The 20,741-nt window shown below is 37.1% G+C and overlaps 1 protein-coding gene across 5 annotated transcripts in view; it reads right to left on the bottom strand.

Moving 5' to 3' along the window:
- The window catches only part of LOC106167290 (fibronectin type-III domain-containing protein 3A-like), a 74,284-nt gene extending 54,696 nt beyond the window's left edge, over positions 1-19,588 (bottom strand). For 2 of the 5 annotated variants that reach the window (XM_086998106.1, XM_086998108.1), the window contains exons 1-2: positions 19,416-19,572; positions 15,953-17,102 (exon numbers count right to left, since the gene is read on the bottom strand). In XM_086998106.1, the coding sequence (XP_086854232.1) occupies positions 15,953-16,958 (1,006 nt within the window). In that variant the 5' untranslated portion in view covers positions 16,959-17,102; positions 19,416-19,572. Of the gene's footprint in view, positions 1-5,158; positions 5,322-13,424; positions 13,638-15,952; positions 17,103-19,415 lie in introns of those variants that run through there. The other 3 variants (XM_086998107.1, XM_086998109.1, XM_086998112.1) reach the window with 3 other exon arrangements.
- Positions 19,589-20,741: the final 1,153 nt, after the last annotated feature.

Raw genomic sequence — 20,741 nt, 5'->3', positions numbered from 1 at the left:
AATAATTTGCTAGCAATGCTATGAAAATGTCATGGGCATATAAGCATAACCAAAACTTGGTTTTAACCTTCCTTGAACCAAATTACCCAGTCATAACTGGAGTGAATGAATCATACATAACTTTTGGCCAGGGACTGTGGTTGCCAATCACATTCCAGTGGTTGTGAACAGGTAGTAACTGGATGATATACATCTGGGTGTTGCTAGAGAATTTCCTCTGAACTCAGCACCCTTTCTGCCAGATTACCAGTTTTGGACTTAAATCTACAGATTCTTGCCCTACTCAGACCCTGATCTTTCTCCCCCCCCTCCCCCCTCGCGCTCTCTCTTCTACACACACATGCAAGCTTGCACATACAAGACAGACACACGCACAAACATTCACTTTTCAAACGAATTGATTTCCTCTCATTGCTCTCTTATTTTTTTTATATCCCCAGAGCTGGAGGGCCGATACAACAGTTTTTTTCATTTAACATCTCATATTATATACTTTCATGCCCCAGACATCCTCCTGTTCTCTCATAATTCAACAGGTTCCTTTAATCATAAAGTACACCTTCCTCTGGTGTGCTGTCAGGATCCACAAACACACATTTGCCTGTGCGTGCACACACACACACACACACATACACACACACACACACACTCATCTGTTTCATAATTCAACAGGTAGGTATTTAGCATCTTTATATCTCCACCACCGTTTCCTTTCATTGTGAAGTAAGACTCCCTTTGGTGCACTGTGGGGATCCATACAAACACACACACAGAACAGGAAGTTTAAATAAAGCAGTCAAGTCTCAAAAATAGCAACACGTAGGCTGCAAATGTAGCACGATAAAACAGCATTTCCTATTTCCTCATTAAGCAACAAAAGGCAGCATTCAAACTATATCCCAATGATGAAATTCCAATACTTTTTGACACATAAACATATACCCAAGATATATATAATGCATTAACCATTTCCTTATTACAGACATTTAAGCAGCTGCAACCTTATAATGGGCAATTATATTATAAAGGAATTTGAAAAATGTACCGGTATCTCCATGACTTTGATGCACATCTACCCACACATTTCTATATTTGCATCAATATTAATAACTACAAATTTATCAGGTTCTGCCAGTATCATATTTACAATCAACAACATCAAGACACTAACGTAAAATATGCAAACACATGAAGTACCAAAACCTTTGCATATGTCAATCCACTGTTTACCCACTAATCCTGCATGGTCGTCTTATGACAAAGACAAGGACACTCTCTCTCTGTTTAGAAGGAGACCAGAGGTCAACACTTATTTGCATCTACTTGGTATTTTTTTTCTGATAACTTGGATCATATTTAATCAAATATATGGCTGCCAAACACTGTTTTTATTCATATTTTCCCCACTCTTTCTCTAATTTACAAATGTGAATATGTGCACATATACGCATGCGCACACACACACACACCCACACACAGTTTATTTTTTATTGCTGCTCTCATACAATAAGCATCGTTGTTATCAGCAGCACTACAAAGGTTGCATTCTTTCATGACTGTCTCACCATGTTGACCATGTGTGCAAGTGCCACACAATGTTTGCCGTACATGTGAGTGCCAGACACAGGATTCTTTCTTGAGGATTAGATCATAACATTTTTATTAGAACATTCATCAAACAACATGGGATTTTTTTAAAATGCAGTCAGTAAACACAATCACTAAGTTTACAATTCACATAAGCACCAATAATAAAATGATATCAATAACAGTATCATTTTCACTGCAGCTTACAAAATTACAAAAAAAATTCAATATTGTGCATCAAAAATGCACTCGCTCTAATTTAGTATTTGCAAACAACTCAAAAATATTTGTTTAGTCATCCCAACCATGTGAACCTTGTCATTATCATACATGGTTCACATAAATCATTACTGATAAGGCATTTATTATCTCACAGTGGGATACTGATCAAAACAAAAACAAAACTGCCATTTCCCAGTCTGTAGGATTTTTATGGAGGGAGGGGTGCTTTAATGACATTTTCCAAGGTTATGCTAGGATGGTAGCAAAATTACAATTACAATTTTGAAATATCAAGGAGAGTGGGACAAGTGCTCCAAAATAAAATCTAAACAGAAAACATGAAATGTGTGGGGCGGGTTTACAAGGCATTTCCTTTCTGCAGTTTGAACTATAACACTGTGCCCCCCCCCCCCCCCCCCCCATGTTGAACATGACTTAATCTATGCAGGGTGACACATACCAGTCAAAGCCCAGTCTACAAGGTCACTGCATTGGTGATGTACCTTGAACTATTGGCAATGGCACAAATATTTTTAATCAATTCAACATTAACAACATTTCCACTACATCTCTTGTCTGGTATGCACAGTGAACAAATTTGCTATCTAAATTGGTGCAATTTTTTGTATGAGTACTTCCACATGATCATCTGCCCTTCTGCTGAAATTTGCTCATTTTTTAAACCCTGATTCAGGCATAAAAACTTCAGAAATTAAACTAATCTCATCAGCTCCCAATATTACACAAATACTCAAGTGTCACATTATTCTTATGATAAAAATTTAATAGTTTTTATAGGTATTTAAATGTTTTACTAGGAATAAGACACCATGCCTCAAAGGTAAATAAGTGCACACACGTACGCATGCACACACACACACACACACATGTTAAGCAAAGATGAACCATTTCTCTATGCCATATCACCATCTGGCAGTTTGGCAAAGCAGGTCAGACCCATTGCTTGTTCTGGACCACACTTAGTCTGAATGCAGCTTTTGTGAATCATGACAAGGACTATCCTAGCTACCCTGAGTGTCAGAGCAACGTAAAAGCTAGCTTGTTAAATATATACCTTGTGATGGAGTCGCTTTTACTAGCTCTGACGAACAGCGACAATCTGAGGGCGTTCTTCTTCAAAATTTTGCCTGGGGCGCTTCCATATTTGGAAGTCACATGTCACAGCTGTGTCAGCCTGGATCCATATTTGGAAGTCATAAGTCTCGTACGTCACAGGTTTGGCCGCCTGGAGCTGCCTTTCCCGCCTCGCGCTGAAGTTATCTCGTGCAGAGGAGTCAAGAAGAAAAGTGCCTGACGAAGTTTGAATTGAAAATATCTTGCAGTCGAAGGTCAGTGCCACAATAGAAGCAACATTCTGCTTTAAAAACTGATTTTGGTGTAGCCATTGCGCAGCCCTTATAGTGGTATCGGGCATACAGTGTAGCTGTCAAATTTGGCACATGGCAAGCATGTGTATTGCGCACGTGTACATCTCAGGTCTAAATGTTCTTTGATAAGCCAAAAAACAAAAACATTGGATATATCTGTTCTGTTCGAAGAATATTATTTATTTTTTCACTTTACATCTTAAATACAGCAAATAAAATTAAATAAAGCAGAATTAAATCTGTTTTACGTTTCATTTTGGTCTGATGACATTCAACTGCAGATTCACTGCGGAGCAGTTCTATTTGATGGATGGAGGTGTAACATGGCCACTGGTCACTAGAGCCGGTATTGTTGATATGGGTTATATATGAAATCAAGATCGAGCTGGCAATACCGGAATCTAGAACCTAGGGTAATCCTAGCTGGCTCAGTGTCCAAGCTATGCTCACCATCCATCTTGTGATTCAGGAGACTGACCAAAAGACTGACCAGTAGACTTGTCAGTGCCCTATCTAAATTTGTCTGCAGACTGGTCAATATCCACCCATCAGATCCCACAGCTCTCTCCTCAGCTGTGTAACTATAAGCCTCTGTGGCAAACTGCCTTCAAGAGAATGAAGACTACAGCCTTTTTTTCTGAGGAAAGATTTAATTTTTAGCACCATTTAAACTGTCTGACAGAAAATTAGAGGTTCCTATTGAAAATGGTCTATTATTTTTGGCAACGGACACAGGGAATATTCACAACTTGGTTGAAGTCTCCTAAATGTATTTTTCAACAAAATTAGGTAATTATTTAATCTAAGACCTGACAATAAGATTGGACCATCAACCAATGATGGCGAGAAAGTTGATTTTAATGAATATTAGCCATAATTGTGCTTAAACAAGCCCATTTTGGACAGGAATTAGGTAAAAGTTGAGTTGCTTGTAGAACAGATTACAAAGAGAAAGATAATAAGGAGTGATACAGGTTTCCTTCTAATCATATCTCTTTATATTTCAATTATCTGATAATGCAAGTTTGGCTTAATGCCAGTTAAAAAGTAGACCTGACTGAATTGGCCTTTAGCTACACATGAAATGTAGAGTTGTTGAACAACAAAGTCTGTAAACATGAAATGAAAAACAAAATAACACTCACATGTAAATCTTTAATCTATATTCCTCATGGCACAGAACAGAACCGTGCAGGGATATGGCTAGGGTAAATCCCATGAAACCAGGGGTTTCCCTATACCATTACTAACTAGGATGTGATTGGGTCAAAACAAAATCCCCTAATATCAGGGAATCCCCTGGATAACATATCACATCCTTGCAGACATTCAGTGATAGCAAAGTCAATTTTGAAAATTACCTTTAAAATTATCCCCCCTATGTTGTCAGGATTCTTGTGGGTATTTTTAAATAAATACTTAAAATATCTGAAATATTTTGGAATCTAGATCAATAAGTACTTCTAAACATCATTTTTAAGGCTTTACCAAACAAAAGTAATCATATTAAGACTTCACTGTTTGATTCAATCTAGTAGAGTTGTAGCCAAATATTTGCAATGCTCTGAATCAGACAATTCAATTTATTCCTAAACTAACATGTTGCCTTTATACTTATTTTATACCCAAAACTACTTATGTTCCAATTTTAATTTTATAATTATAATATCCAACATTTCTTTTTTGCTTTCAAAAACAATTTCAGTTATTTTAGGACATAAGACCAAGTATATCAGCAACATGAACTTCTTATTATTGGTAACAATGTGATTCTCAGGTAACCTTCATCTTAAATAATCTCTCTCTCTCTCTCTCTCTCTCTCTCTCTCTCTCTCTCTCTCACACACACACACACACACACACACACACACACACACACAGCCTAGCAAGACTGAGTCTTGGATCAAACTGGTTTCTAACGAGAACTTATTTCACAAAATAAGACCAAATGTGATAGTTACCTTAAAACTTTTCCAAGTGTGTTTCTACTATGCTACAGCTTGGTAAGTTTTTACACTAAACCTCAAGATGGAAAATGAGACAGAAACAAGTGGTCCCGGGCCCATGGTCCCTGGGAATTCAGTACAACAGGCAGCTAGCTAGCTAGCTATGTGGTTTCTGAAGTATGTTATCAGTTCCAAGGGGACTGTTCACAACTGGTCTAACCTAGACAGGATCTAGATTAACAGATAGATCTATCAGCAGACACAGAAATCAAATAAGAACCCTCAACCAATCAAGATCTGATTTTTTACTAGTAAACCCCATGTTAATCAACTTGGACACCAGCAGACCTAACATATGGCCTACTCTCAGTCTAAGATGGACTGGCTGTGAACACGGCTGGGGTGAGTTAAACCAGGGAGGCATGTCATTTATCTCCATGGTACATCATGCGTATTAGAGATATCAGGTGCTGATATACTGACCAGACACGCCTGTGGTCAAGTTATACTTCCTGGACATGCAGTGGTTTACTTATATATATTTAACTGTACATCCATCACTGGTGCATCTGTAACTGGCGTAAAGCGTCTGTGCATGTAAGCATGTTAGGCTTGAGTGAATGAGTGGGGAGAGGAAATAGAGGGAAAATGTGGCATGTATAAACCAGTCACAAATACCTGGATACAAGCAATACACCTAAACAATCCGCTGACCAATATGTTTCACTGATGCAGCTATTCTCATTTTATTTCATTGCCACATAGTGTGTGTGTATGCGCATATGTGTATCCAGGTGATACAAGTGCGCACACACACACACTAGTACACACACAGGCATGCACACACAAACATGCACAGACTTCCCTTCATCTACCCACGCAGACTCACAACCTCTACACCTATCATTTAGAAAAAAAATCTCTTAGTATATTGGAAGGAGACAGTGGAGACATTCCTTAAGTACCAATTTGTAGCAAGTATGCATGTTCATTATCTATTCAAAGTCTCAAGGCAGAAATGACAAATGTACATAAGACAACCTGTTGAATAGACAAACAGCAGCTTTTTTGAAGGGAAAGTCCCTCATGTTAAAAGGAAATGTCCCCATTTGACAGGCCTTCCCTGAGGGCCAGTATAAATCATCATAAATAGTTTTATCCTCGTAATAATAATAGAGAGATTCAGTTGTTAGGTCAACAGCACTGTAAGTCACAAAAAACCACACAGCATCATACAGACTTTTCTGAAGGAAAAGTTTCAATCTCTCAAAGAAAAGGCTTCACTACACAGCACAGTAAACTACTTGCCCCAAAGTGCATGGAGTCAAGAAAAATCCAGTCAAAGCATTATCATATGAGCAGTGAGAAATGGAATGCAATGCGCACTGACAGGCACCACAACATTATCACATGCGTGCAAACACACACACACACACGTGATCACAGTATTCAGTGCTATGAAGAACCTCGTACCGACTTACCAGCATATGCAGCATGAAACTCCTCAGCCAGCAACATGACGTGGCCAACTCTCAATGCATACACTGTGCTTGGTGCACACACCACAGCGCTGTGCTGGCTCAGGAAGTGACCCCATTCTCTCACAGGCCTCTCTTACTAGTACACTGGTTGAAGGGCCCAAGACTTCATTTCTACATGTTGCAGGGCTTTATTTCCAGCACTTTTGTCTTACACTGCTAATGCTGATAAATCCCTTTTCTGTTTTCCTACTAGCATGGTGATGTATTCTGCATTCAGGACTTTAAAATATATATTAAATCTATGGGTGTATTCCCAGAGATTTAGGGTTCATTTACATGAAAAATCTATTTTCTAAAAATCTAAAAATCCATTGGCGGTATCATATGATCACGGTCTGTGCCCTGAATACCCCGCGGCGTAATTACTGGCAGCGCGAGCGAGTTACTTCCAAAGGTGTAATTAATTCTCGGCTGCGCAGTAGGAAGTTAGAAAGTAAATGGCAGTAATGGTTGCTTTGTAAAATATGTTTGTCGATTTTTTGCAACAACAAGCACTACCACTAGCCATATTACGTGTCTGTATGCTTGAGTCAACACAACTGAACTGATGAACTCCACAGCTTAGAGATACTACTGCGCATGCGTCAAGGTGTCAGAATCTCCTCCGAGTGCAGCCGAGAATTAATTAAAGCTTTGGAAGTAACTCACTCGCGCTGCCAGTAATTACGCCACTGGGTATTCAGGGCAAAGACCGTGATAACAAGATACCGCAATAGATTTTTAGAAAATAGATTTTTTGTGTGAACGAACCCTTAGATCGATCCAGAGATTTATATTAAGATTGACCTAACTCCCTGGGGGTTCACGCTAAATTGCAGTCAGCCGAGCGCGCACCATAGGTAATTACCCCCTTACAGCTTTTAATAGGCGGGACAGACGCTTAAGCCGGCTAAGCTGACGGTAATCTAGTGAGACTCCCCACAGGGATAGATCGATCAAAAATCTATGGGAATGGGGTCTATCTCTGTCTCATCTATCAAATACTGAGCTTTAATATTGCCCAGCATTGTCGTCACAAAAAAGTTGGATTTAAAGCTTTACTTCAATCACATTTTCTGAATATATAGCATTTCCTCCCAAGCACTTTTGACTTTTACTAGTAAGAGCTTTTTCATTAGCTCTAAGATTTCTGCTAGTTAACGGGGTTTTTTATCCAAACCCTTTGATGTATGCTGGATAAGCCCTTTTTCTGATACTGAGGCTGTTATTGGCAAAAATATTTTTTTAAACACTGTGAGTATATCATTATGTCAATGGCTATCCAGTATTGTGGATATACAGCACTGCTTCATGGATGGCACTCTGAACTTAAAACAAGCCTTTATACCCATTATACTAATTCCAAGGCTTCTTTCCCAGAACTCTTATATAGGACTGCAGGAACATATATTGATATTCAGGTTGCGGGGCTTTATTCCAGCATTCTTATTCACACAGACTACTGGGGGTGTATTTTCAGGTCGGTGCAATTATAATGTCCATGATCCTCAATGATTTCAGCTATATAGTATAGTTTATAAACTGCAATTTTTTTTTTTTCAATCTCAGAATTATAGTAAATGCACAAATTGGTCATGCACGTGGACAGTAGATGTGGGGCTAGTGTTCAACTCTAAACCTACTCTACACCAGATTCAGCCTGACATCTTTACCAGTGTTAAGTCTGTTCTGCTGTGAACGTAAATCAAAACAGTGGTTCTGTTGAAATGGTCACAGTGAGCATATTTTCCAAACAACAAACTGTGGGGGCTCTCCTTGGCTCTGCTGTATATATGTAATAGAGGTGATGATGTGCAGGGTTATATATCAGTGCTGTACGTGTTTTCATATTTACAGTTTATATTGCTTTCACCTCAGAATTTTCTTCCACAAAGAATCAATATCACAGACACAGTGATGATATTTTTTGTGCATACATTAGCCAGCTACATTTATACATGAAGCATGACATTAACCTCTGCATCATATTAAACATCCATGTAGCAGGGCATCTGGAAAGCAGCTCACTGGGAACTTCACCACAATTCACAGGTATGGCCAACACATTGACCATCAAATTTTAGTATGTAAAATTTTTTTGCCAGAAGCACACACAAATACTAATCATGAAGTATTTTCTGTATTTCTGGATGAAATTTCCCTAGCAAACTATTTTGTTCTTACCATGAACCTTGTGAAGGCCAGAGTGTTATAAAATCTAATCTATTTGATTTAATTTACATATTACACAGCCTGCTGAGCAGTGGGGTAAGCTGAGAGCCCTGAGAACCAAGACACAGCCATCACAGTCAGCCACTTTGAAAGGAAAGATCTTAGAACACTACGCTATTTCAACTACAGCATGTATGTGCACACATACATACACACTCACACACTGTAAGATTATATGAGAGCTGTCCTGTCTACATCATGATGATTAGTTAAGTTAGAATGTTAGCAAAACCGAGACTGTTGGTACTTTAAAAGACGTACAACAGCTCCAAGAAAAGGGGTATTTCTGTGCAATCTGGACTTAGGGTGATGTCATTAATCCCAAAGTAAGCAGTTTCCAGAGAGAACAGTTTCCGAGAACAGTTTCCGTATTACAAGCCTAGCAAACCCTGTAATGGACACCACAATTTACAAACAGTTTCAGTTCCTCATTATACATGTTTAGATCCACCAGTATTATTATCCAGGCGTGTTCACAACTAGATCAACTTACACCAGATGACCAGATTACATGATGGACCACATGAGAGGGTATTACATCCAAAGTAGTGCTCATTCAGCAAACCTAGTTTCAAATTAGTCTATCTGTGAACACAGTCTATGTTAATCAAGGCCCTGCACAGAGTGTAATCAATCTAGCCAATCTAGCATATGGACTCCCGTGGCATTATCATAGGACCACAAGTCAAGAGGTGCATGGAGTAAGTATTTACATCCAGACACAGCAGACAGAGTAACCCAGCTCTGGAGCTGAGCCAGGCAGAGAACACATACATAAAACAGAACTCGCATGAGAAAGAGTGAAGGAAAAAAAAAGGAAGCACATGACAGGGCAGGAGGGGGGGGGGGGGGGGTCAGAGAGTGATAAATGAAATGCAGACACTATTTACATATTGGTTTTATAACATTGCCAATGCTCAATGCTGGAATTTGGCAATATGGGGTTTGCTAGACACCTGTAAAAGTAAAAAAAAAAAAAAAAAAAAAAAAAACTAGGGAAGCTGGTAGAAAAAAAATACTCATTGATATGTATCTATATAAACACAGGTAGGTGGAGAAAGTATTTCATTCCAGACAGAACATGAGAGACACAGTTACTACTATGACATTCTTGTTATAACTACCTGTCTGACATAGATGTCAACAAGTCTCCTCTCACTGTCTTTCAATAGGACACTAGGTTAATGTAAAATAGTGAATGAATGCACTGCAATGAACAGAGGGATAAGAAAGCCCCATGACCAGGTCATGACCTGTGCATTTACATACATTTCAACTCCAACACGGTCTGCCACAAAAATAATTAAATATACAAATAAATAAATAAATAAATTAATTAATTAATTAAATAGAAAGTAAAATGATAATAATAAGATAAAATAAATTTGATTTTTCTCCCCTCCCCCTTAACTAAAATATTTCTAGATCATCCACTTACTGTAATATTATGATGTCTCAACATGAACATGTTGAAAAAATGTCGGAGCTGAAAATTTGATCACAAAAATCTTTTAAGTCAATTCAACAATATTTTATCCTCCCCTATCTGTTTGGTGATCAGGTGACATTATATCATTAAAACGTGACAAATTTGATGTGAGAATAACAGTAACTTTAAATTCAAACAGGGTTTATATTAAATACCCCTATTACCACATATTTATAAGGTTTAAGTAACTGTAAGGCGAAGTCAACAACTAGTACTTATTACTTTGCCTTTATAACCTGTTTTTAGTAAGCCCATGATATACAGGACTTCCAAACATTTCTTAAAAGTTGCTACAATATCTCCAACCTTACAAATAATTACATTTTACAGGATACCTTAAAATGTAAAAATCATAAATACCAACTTATCAAATGTCTTTTCATCTGTTTACCTCCTTCAGTAAGGCATGTCATTGATTTCATGATTACAAATAACTCAACTTGGACTAAATAATAAGATTATCTAGAAATGAAGCAATGATATGCTCAAAATAGAAACTACTGATAAAACCTTTCCTGTCAATGAACAAACTTTTTCAAATCAATAATTCTTCTTTTAGCCAGCTCTAATATTTTACATCCCTAAACATTCTGAGAGGGTGTAGTTTCCACTTATTGCTGAGCAGCAAGACTGTTAACAAAAGTTTACACACAGTTCATTTCAGTACCCTATTTTCTACTTCATAGCTGCAAATGAGAGCAGTGCAACACCAGAAGTTGATTTGTTCCCACCCTGGCATGCAATGAAGATGCAATACTATCAAAAGCAAGACAACAATGAAACACAAAGACGGAAGCATTCCATACCTTTGAATTCACTTAAAAATATGCCAGATACACCCCTTCCTAATTTCAATGCAATGAATCTACTATATTCATATACAAACAATGCAAAATTTAAAAAAAAAGGCATTAAAAGTAATGCTAAACATAATACTGAAAAGTCTTTCACAAAATTAATCTTAAGAACACATTATGAAGTAGAAATACAGAAAGGAGTCTATTGGAAAAACAAACAAAAACATCAGTGAAAGTCATTACACAATTTGCCGCACTTGATAAATTCACATGGATGGAAACTACCCAGACAATCTGCCCTTGAGGAAAAGAACTGCCAAAAAATGCAACCTCTCTGGGACATTGGCAAGTCCTGATTGCATCAACTTGAAGAAAAATCTAGTAGCTGTGTTAGGTAACTGACACCAGTGAAAATCATTACACAATTTTAGAGCACCAATCATATCCTTGCATGAAGAAAAAAAAGGGAAACCGCCCAGACATTCTCCTCCTCACAGGTTGTTACGGGACACTGAAAAAGGTTACACCACAGGAAAACTACATTTTCCACACCAGTGAGCTACAGAGGGTATTGTTACATATCAGTGCATATTTTCTTTGGTTGGAGAAGTAAATGAAAGGCCCGTACTGTTCCACAACAACTTTAATGAGCTGTCCATAGGGTTTCTGTGCTGAAAAAAAATAGATCACTTACACTTTGACATGTAAAAAAAAGTAAAAAGTATGTGCATTTTCACTTTAAGGACACTGTTAAGATGATGAATATAAAAAATGATCACATCTCAATCACAGCCACATCCTATAGTTGACAATATGCATAAAACTACTGACAACTATGACCCTTGTGATACAGTTATACCAATCAAGCTACCACTTAACTCAAATCTGTATAAATGACACAATTAAAATGGAAATAACAAGCACCCAAATGTACCACTATAAATCATAGATAAATGTGAGGTTTTTATCATTTCCTTTAATTCTGATTCCTGTATGCTTATTATGTATTCCAGCAAACAGCTTGTAAACAGTAATCCCTGAAAATATACTGAAATGCTATTCTTAAAACAAGCTAGTTTTCAATCCTGCAAAATTTGAAATGAAAATGTGCAAGTTAACTGTTTGCATAACTTGATAAGAGGGTTGGTCTAAGAATCCAATTTGCAATCTATCAAACTGATTGACTTGGCAAGAGCTTCATGTTTAACATGCCAGTGTGTGAGACATTTTTTTTTCAAAACTTAGCTGAATACAGACACATCATTTACACACTATCTTGTACCAGGTCAATATTTGTAATGAACTAATCCAATTTGTTAATAAAAATCGCCATCACCATATATGCATTTGCATCTTTACAACTGTATATATACTGTATCATTATAATATGCAGTGTATCTCATACTTTATTCAGAAGGGCAGATAATAACATACATCTGAGGAACATTTTACACACACCCAAACATGCTGGCACACAGAATGCATCAATCAGTATTTCTACATAGGCAGCATGACATGTAGGCGTGAGTGACAAACAAATCGGAACTGCCATCAGTTATTGTGGAAGTGAAAATGCCAATCAGGAGATAATGATGCTTTTCATCTAGACCTTTTATTACTCAATGTGTGTTGTGCAACTTGCACCTATATGCACATAAGCACACACATATATACTCCTACCCATTCTAAGCTGATGGTAGCCGAGTATTACTTGACCAACACTGACGATCAATTCCAACTTGGATGAAATGAGTACATATATTGCTTGATTTGCTGAAAAAAATCATGTATTTGGCTTTCACAAAAAGTCACTTTTCTCCTATTGAAAAATCGAGGACCTGTCATTTTTGGGTCTTATTTAAAGGGATAATAACTCTTCGTAATCTATATTTCACAATAAAAACCTTGTGAATAACTCATAGAAATATAATATATTCTGTTTTACCACAAAAAACAGCAGTTATAGCTTTTATTCTGATATCTGAACTTGTCTTTAGACCACTTGACCTCCACTGATGTCTATACTTTTTCAAACTTTTTAGAAAAAAACCAGGGACTGACTTTGAATGTAAAAATGGATTCATTAACCATTGGTAAGTATGGGAAAATTGTTGTTTACTCCAGGAAAATTCATTTTTTGGCCGAAACAAAGAGTTATTATTGCTTTAAGCAAACAGAATTCCTGACATACACAATGATGCTCATTCAAAAATAATCGCAGCCCCCACTCTCCATGTACACACCTTCTTGGTTTCTCCAGGCCAAGTGACAGATTTCTCCACCCCCACCTCTTGTCTCTCTCCTTAATAATATTCTCAAGCTCTGCCAGTGAAGTATACCTGTTGACAGGACAATACATAATTTCCACCCACCCATATCATGCAGGCATAATGACACACAAACACAGATGTGTGCTCTAATTAACTAGAATGCATTCAACACATCTCTTTTGGCTTTTAATTAAAGAATTAGATATTTATGTACTCATGAAAAAATGGACTCAAATCCAAATCACTAATCATAAATAAAAAAAAAACCTTAATCTTAGGAACAATAATTAGTTTCAGTTTCATTTATTCTCATCATTGTTCTCTTTTCAATGAGCTTTGCCAAAATGGTCACGATTTTAGGTACACCTGCCTCTGAGCAATTTAAAGCAATTCATCAAGTGTGTGAATCTGCACATTGCTGTCTAAAGACGTGACAGCATTTGATTCATGCCAATACACACATAAATAGCACAGACACTGTTTCAAGACACTATGACACTAGTAGTAATCATAACTATCACCTGTATAAACTGAAACTCAAGAAAAAAAGATAGTTGCAAATGACACCATTCTCAGAAAACTTCTATCAAACAAATCTTTTAAAAATATCATCCTGTTGTTATTCAAATGGGAGTGGAACGAATTAATAACATCCTGGTTATGACTTGCATTTTTTTTTTTGTTGTTGTTGTTTTAGACAATATATCTTTGACTAGCCACAAAGTAAATTATATACCTATAGCAGAAAAAAAAGATGACAGCAATCCCAGTAAAATTTCAATAAGAACTCACATTGCTTTAACTAGGCCAAGTCTTCCCAGAACATCACAAAGAGAACTTTAAGGGACAAAGTTGAATAAATAAATACATTCCTTTTCAATCATTCTGTTTGTTGACATAACAAATTTAAAGAGACAGGTTCTTATCAGTGTCTTGCTTCAGTTCAAAAAGCAAAATTTGAAAGCTAAATCAAAATGGCAGTCCAGGAAATGCAATTAAAAACATAACTGCTAATTTTTTTTATCAAAGCTGAAATTTGGTTTGTTTTTTTCATATATACAGTCTGAAATATTGGAAATTTGTTAAAATCATCATTTGCAGATGAAAAAAAAAAACAGTTAAAGTGAGAAAAGTATAAATTAACATTGGAAGAATAGAACTCCAACAGGTGGTCAATCTCACTCCACATGTTCTTCAAGTTGGTAATGAATACTTCAACCATATTTTATATTGTCTTTATCAACTGGATTGAAAAAAGTGTTTTCTTAAATCCTATGTCACGATAACCTGTAGCCAGCCAAGAAATCTAGCTGCAACATGAGCTGATATAAGCACTGGATAGGAATTACGGTCATTAGTTTTCAAGCTAAAATAAAAACATCCACTCTGCGAAAATGTATCAATACATAAACAAGTTCATTTGAAGCCAAGCATTTCTTTTTTTTTTTTTTTTTTGCATGAGTTAAACCATAATTTAACACTGAAAAAAAAAAAAAGAAAAAATGAATTTGAAGATAGCAGTCTGTAAGTTCTGTATTTCTTTTATGATAAACATTTTCTAAAAATGATATGACAGGTGCTCCTTTTGTGAAGAATTGAATCATGAAACATTTTTTAATCTATGACTGATCTGGAACAATTTACACCTGCAGGTAGAATCTAAGATTAATTATAAATATCTTCACAAAAACAAGACCTTGTTTCAATTTCCATAAAAATAAGGCAGTTTGAGACGAAGGCATACAAAAACATTACTCATAGTCTGAAAACATAAAGATATATTGCAAAATAAAGATATGAAATGTTAAATGAAAATCAATATGTTATACTACAGACTCATAGTAATGCAAGGTTTTGAACTAACATGAAATAAGTGATACAAATTATATGGATATAAAACCTAATAATGCAAATTTTACTAAGTTTAATAGAAATAAATATAAGAAAATGAAATGTACTGAACATGGATTATGCTTTCCTTAAAAAAAATGAGCAAGGACTTAAAATAACTGACACAGAAGCAGAGATAGATTCAACTGGGCATCAGCTATTAAGCCTCTTTCTTATTTTTAGAAACTTAATTGAATAAGCCAAAACAAAATGTAATAATTTGTGAACATATCACTTTTGTCTAGAGTTATAAAAAAAATCCCAAATGACTAAGCAAAAAGGAAAACCAAAATACATACAGTTTCCTTGTGTTACACCAACTTCTTTTAGCCACAAATTACAAAGTGACAAAGATTTAAGTCTGGGAAGACGGATTTGACAATCAGAAACTATCATTCTGGGCAAATTCACCCCTGATAGTGACAAATATCTTTAGTATTGCAGGCACAGTCAACCTTAATACCTAGGACATACCCCTTCAAACATAAATGGTATGTTAACCCCCAAGATGAACTATGTACATGCATTTATGACCAAATTAAGGACATATCATCCTTAACTTTCAGGGGTGTACACATTCCCAACATCTAAATTAACCTCATTCCACTTACCTTGGATGTGCTGAATTTGGTCCCCAACACGCACAGAGAACGTCTCCCCAGGATTGACATGCACATGTACCACGTGCTGTCCCGGACCCAGTGTCAGTCCCTGCTGGCCACTGCCACTGCTGAGGCTGGTACCCGCAGGCACAGTTCCCGTACCACCAGCCATGGCGGCGCTGCTGGAGGGAGGTACGGGAGCACCAGTGGACATTGTACCGGTGGCACCATTTTCCCTCTGTGGACTCCCTCCACGAGAAGTTGACCGAGGGGAGTGGCCACTGGGTGAGTGACCCCCACGGGGAGATGCTGAAGGGTCAGATTGGTGGTGATGAGGTGGTGTCTGGTGTGGTGGTGCTTGTGGCCCCTGGGCTGGAGGATGGGTGTGCTGTGGCCCTTGGGCATGAGGTGGGTGTGGTGGGTACCCTCTGGGCGAGTGAACCTTTTGGGTCCCCTCCCCTCTACCTTCACGGTGACGGTTACGGTGGCTCCGAGGCGAGGTCTCCAGGGAGAAGCCTGGCTCAACTGGAGTCGACACCTCCAGTGGGAGACTTTTCTCACTGGAAGACTTTCCAGTCTTCCCAGAATTTCCATTTGAAAGCCCTTTGGTAGCACTAGCCTTGCCATGGGAGACTACATTCTCTTTTACCGCCTTGGTTTTGGTTGGGGATTCCCCGTGATCCAGGCAGGCACTGCTGACTTTGCTGTCTGCTCCATCCAATCCAGCTGGATCTCCATTGCTGTGTGAGTCCCCCGCTCCATTTCCCCGTGGCACTTTCTGGCCACTGCCACTCTCTGCTTCATTCATTTTGTCTTGCCAGTCTCCTTGCCCATCGTGGACATTGCCTTGTGGTGTTTCTTTAACATTTCCCTTTAAATCCTTATCACCATCTTCCTTTGCGCTTTCATGGCCATTAACCTGGGGGTCCTTGGCCAACTGTTCACTGCTTCCATGACTAGGGGAACTCCCCCCTTTGATCTGAGATTGGTCACTTGTTTTTTCACTCATCCTCATTCCAATTGACTTGTGTTTGATGTGACAGTGTGTTAGTGTGACAAATCAGTGACAATGTGATATTGCGTTAGGTGTCCTTTCTTTGATTGTCTTCACGCATTCTTGTTCCAGCTGACTAGAAAGAGGAGACCCAAATGTAGAAAACTGGAAATTAAAAAAATGTATCCACACAATCAATCAATTTCCACAATTTATATTTCAATTTTCAATAAAATTCTTCAAAATTTTAAAACTGTAAATTACATTACTCCAGTACTTTCATATGATTGGTTCTTCAGAACTAGTCTGGTTTCACAAATGGGGAAATACTTAAAAGTCATGTTCTGGCCGATTTCTTTTAATACAACATCTGAGAAAAAATTCTGCTCAAAAATGTACAACACTAAAAGCTGACAAAAACAGTATTTACTTCATGCAATCTTGCTTTCTGAAAATAATATAACACCAGAATTTTTTATGAAACCATACTTGCTTTCAATTACATCATAGCCAAAATATGCTGTAGTGATGATTTAGCAGATAAAAAGTACCTGATATTACTATGCACCATTAAGTTCAAGCTGATGTGACAAGCAATTGTCTTGAAATCTCTTATTATCCCATATGAAATTTCTTACAGTCACAAAAAAACCCTTCCATTGAGGGTTGCCGTTGGGGTAGGGAGGAGGAGCAAACTCACAAAATTAATCTAGTTAAGACGATTTACAACCTTCTGATTCAAATCAATTTCTTCCCATATGGCCCAGGACAGTTATAGCTGATGCTATCACAGAGTGAAGCCAACTAAAATTCACTTAATGGACTGGCTTCACAACAATATGGCACCTTCAGTAAGTAAACAAGTGCACACATACAAGAGTAGTTTCATCTTCCACAATCAATAGTCACCAAGATGTTCAACTTATACTAACCTTGGCCAAAAGTCAAGTTCTTTTTTCATGAATGCATACAAATCAAGTAGCACTGAATTCTTTTAAAAAGTGGTCAACAACTTAAGGTGCAATAACGTAACTCTTTATACGCATTATAAGCATAACAGTTTGTTTTAATTGACTCTAGAAAAATCCCCATGTTAAAACCCTCTTTCTAACTATTTTGAGGTATCCTACCTCAAATTTTCACACTGAACAGCATTTTCCTTAAGAAAAAAAAAATGGAAAGAATGTTTTATATTCTTTCATATCTCTCGAAATAATTTAGTTTCTGGTCAGACATGTCTGAATTTCTGGTCAGACAAGTGAAACCATGTTATTTCTTTTTGTTCATCTTTGCTGAGCAATTGTTTATTTTGCTTCTCACTTGACTCAACATTGTATTTATTAGTAATTTTCCAGAAGCTAACCAATGATGACATTCACTTACAGTGTTCTTCAAATAATTTTACTCAAGTTTACAGAGCCACTTTAAAGGCATGCATTTGAGGGTGCCTGGAAGTCTGCTTCTGTGCATGTGAAGCATTTTAGTTGCTTTGAAGATTTGCTTTTTCATATATGGCAAGCACTTAGAGTCAATCTATCCCCAAGTACATTTGATTTATTGGTGCTACCGAAAAACCTCTTCTTCCCATGCATAGACCTACACTAAGTATGACTCAGTTTGTGGTTCATGGGGAAGTTGAAAGTTGACTGCATGTTACTACATGTTGCTTGATCTGCCCAAAGTAATGTTCATTTTCTAATGCAATTCATATATTTAACATGGTTAGTTATGCAGTTCATAGAAAATGTACATGTCATCAATAATGGGCTGTTTGCCTCATTTATCAGTGCTATAGATGATTATGAGGTAGCTAATATATACTATGATATAGTATATTATAAATGCACAGGTGGATATCCATTTTTCCCACTTCCAATACTGTACGACGTAATGTCAATTAGCGTGACCAAAGAATTGTAGCAGACTTTGTCTATCTATCCTGAAAAACTTACACATGTACTTTGAGAATTCCAAACCGATCATAACATGTTCAAAATAAATACGAATGAATGAATGATGAAGGGCTGTAAAAAGCACCTATTTTATAAGTCTGCTGGTCCATCTATTCTAGAAAATCTGAAATAAGCTCTATGCCCTCTTTAGTTTTTATTCTTACCTTTTCATCTCATTATCCTAGACTTCACACAGGCAAACCATCGAACATCTGGTCCAAATACCCACTTTCATTTATGCACTGATTGCGAATGTCATTTCAAGTTGGACCAAAACAAAGATAACTGAATGTTGCAAGATATAGATTTTAGAGATAATTCGTAGAGTATATATACTACATCTCTCTAGAAAGCAGACAACTGGCTGTCAGTTGACTAGTCTAGCGGACGGGTGCTTATTAATCATTATCAACATACGAGATATATCAGAACAGCATTTGTCCCGACAGAAAAAAATCTGCTGCCCGGACATATGCTTAATTTCATTAGAGCTTCCAGCTAAATGGTCTAAGAAACATATCCTTACCTTGTCAGTTTATGTTTAAACTAAGCTCACTTTTCGTTGAATATTCCCTTCGGTTTTCCCGATTTTACGCTAGTTTCATAAGAAAAAAACAAACCATTTGGTACGAGCGTCCCTCATACCGCCATATTGAATATTAAATACCCTGACCTTGTAGGGGATTATGGGATTGCAATGACCCGAATAAATAAAGCTTCAAAGCAAGCTGGTAGACTATTCGTGACTATTCTACATATTCTGGTATTTTTTATTTAGTAGGGATGTATATGAAGACCCTTTTAGCTTTTGTTATATTTGCGCCAACTATGAAACTTTCAAAAATATTATGTAAATTAAAATACCACTAGAGGGGAGGTGTGTATACTTACCACGACAAGCCACTGACGAGCGTCACAGCCCACCCACACGTTTTATGAATGAATACAATCGATATGACGTCCGAGAGATTATTTTTAGCACAGCTCACGTACATGTCTTCCCCAAACAATCAAATCAACAACTAATCTGCGAAAAACCAATATCCATTCGTGATATTTTTAGTGTGATTAAGTGACTTTGATCTAAAGTCGATTACTTGTGATTCCCCGTTAAATATGCTGATTATAAGCAATATCATTTCAATAAAGGCATACATGATATCAAATAATTTCTAGGGGGCGGAACGAATAATTTTCAACTCGATTACTTCCTGGAGTGAAAATATATCAGGTTGAAATGATCGGAAATTATTTAGGAAACGATCAGTGCAAAAATGGGAAATCCATAGGCCTACATGTACGTACATCTCCGTGTAATTCACGCATCCCACGCAGGTAGGGACATTGAACACGGAGTGTCTGAGGTGTCGTACCTCATAAACAAAAACAGCGGATTTACAATGGTTATTTTAAAAACGACTGTGGTAGAGTTATTCTGAATGAAACTGACTTCAGATCTCGGACGATAGGCCTACCTTGGATCGAAATATCCTGGTTCCACTTTCTTTATCAATAGGCCTAGTGTGTAATTGGGCACTATATTCATCGTAGGTGGCAAGGAATCAATTAGGAATTCAAACTATGTAGTAAAAAAATATCCTTTACCCATCACCTTTAAATAGTCTAATGGAAAAAACATCTTTTGAATGCTCAAGTACTGGATGTAGTCTTGTGGAACGAGCTTCCCAGCCATATAAAATGTGCCCCATAAACAAATCTCGATTTAAATGTCTAGTCAGAAAAATTTCATCACCTCAGAATTGTATGTTTTAATAAATGGTTTTTTTAATTATAATTGCTAGTCTAAACATTTTGTTGCTAATAAAATTTCCGAAAATTTAAATGTACAGAA

This window comes from Lingula anatina, chromosome 10, assembly GCF_051362555.1.
Source record: "Lingula anatina isolate TDL-2025a chromosome 10, LinAna3.0, whole genome shotgun sequence".
NCBI lineage: Eukaryota > Metazoa > Brachiopoda > Lingulata > Lingulida > Lingulidae > Lingula > Lingula anatina.
This window is presented reverse-complemented; position numbering and strand designations above follow the sequence as displayed.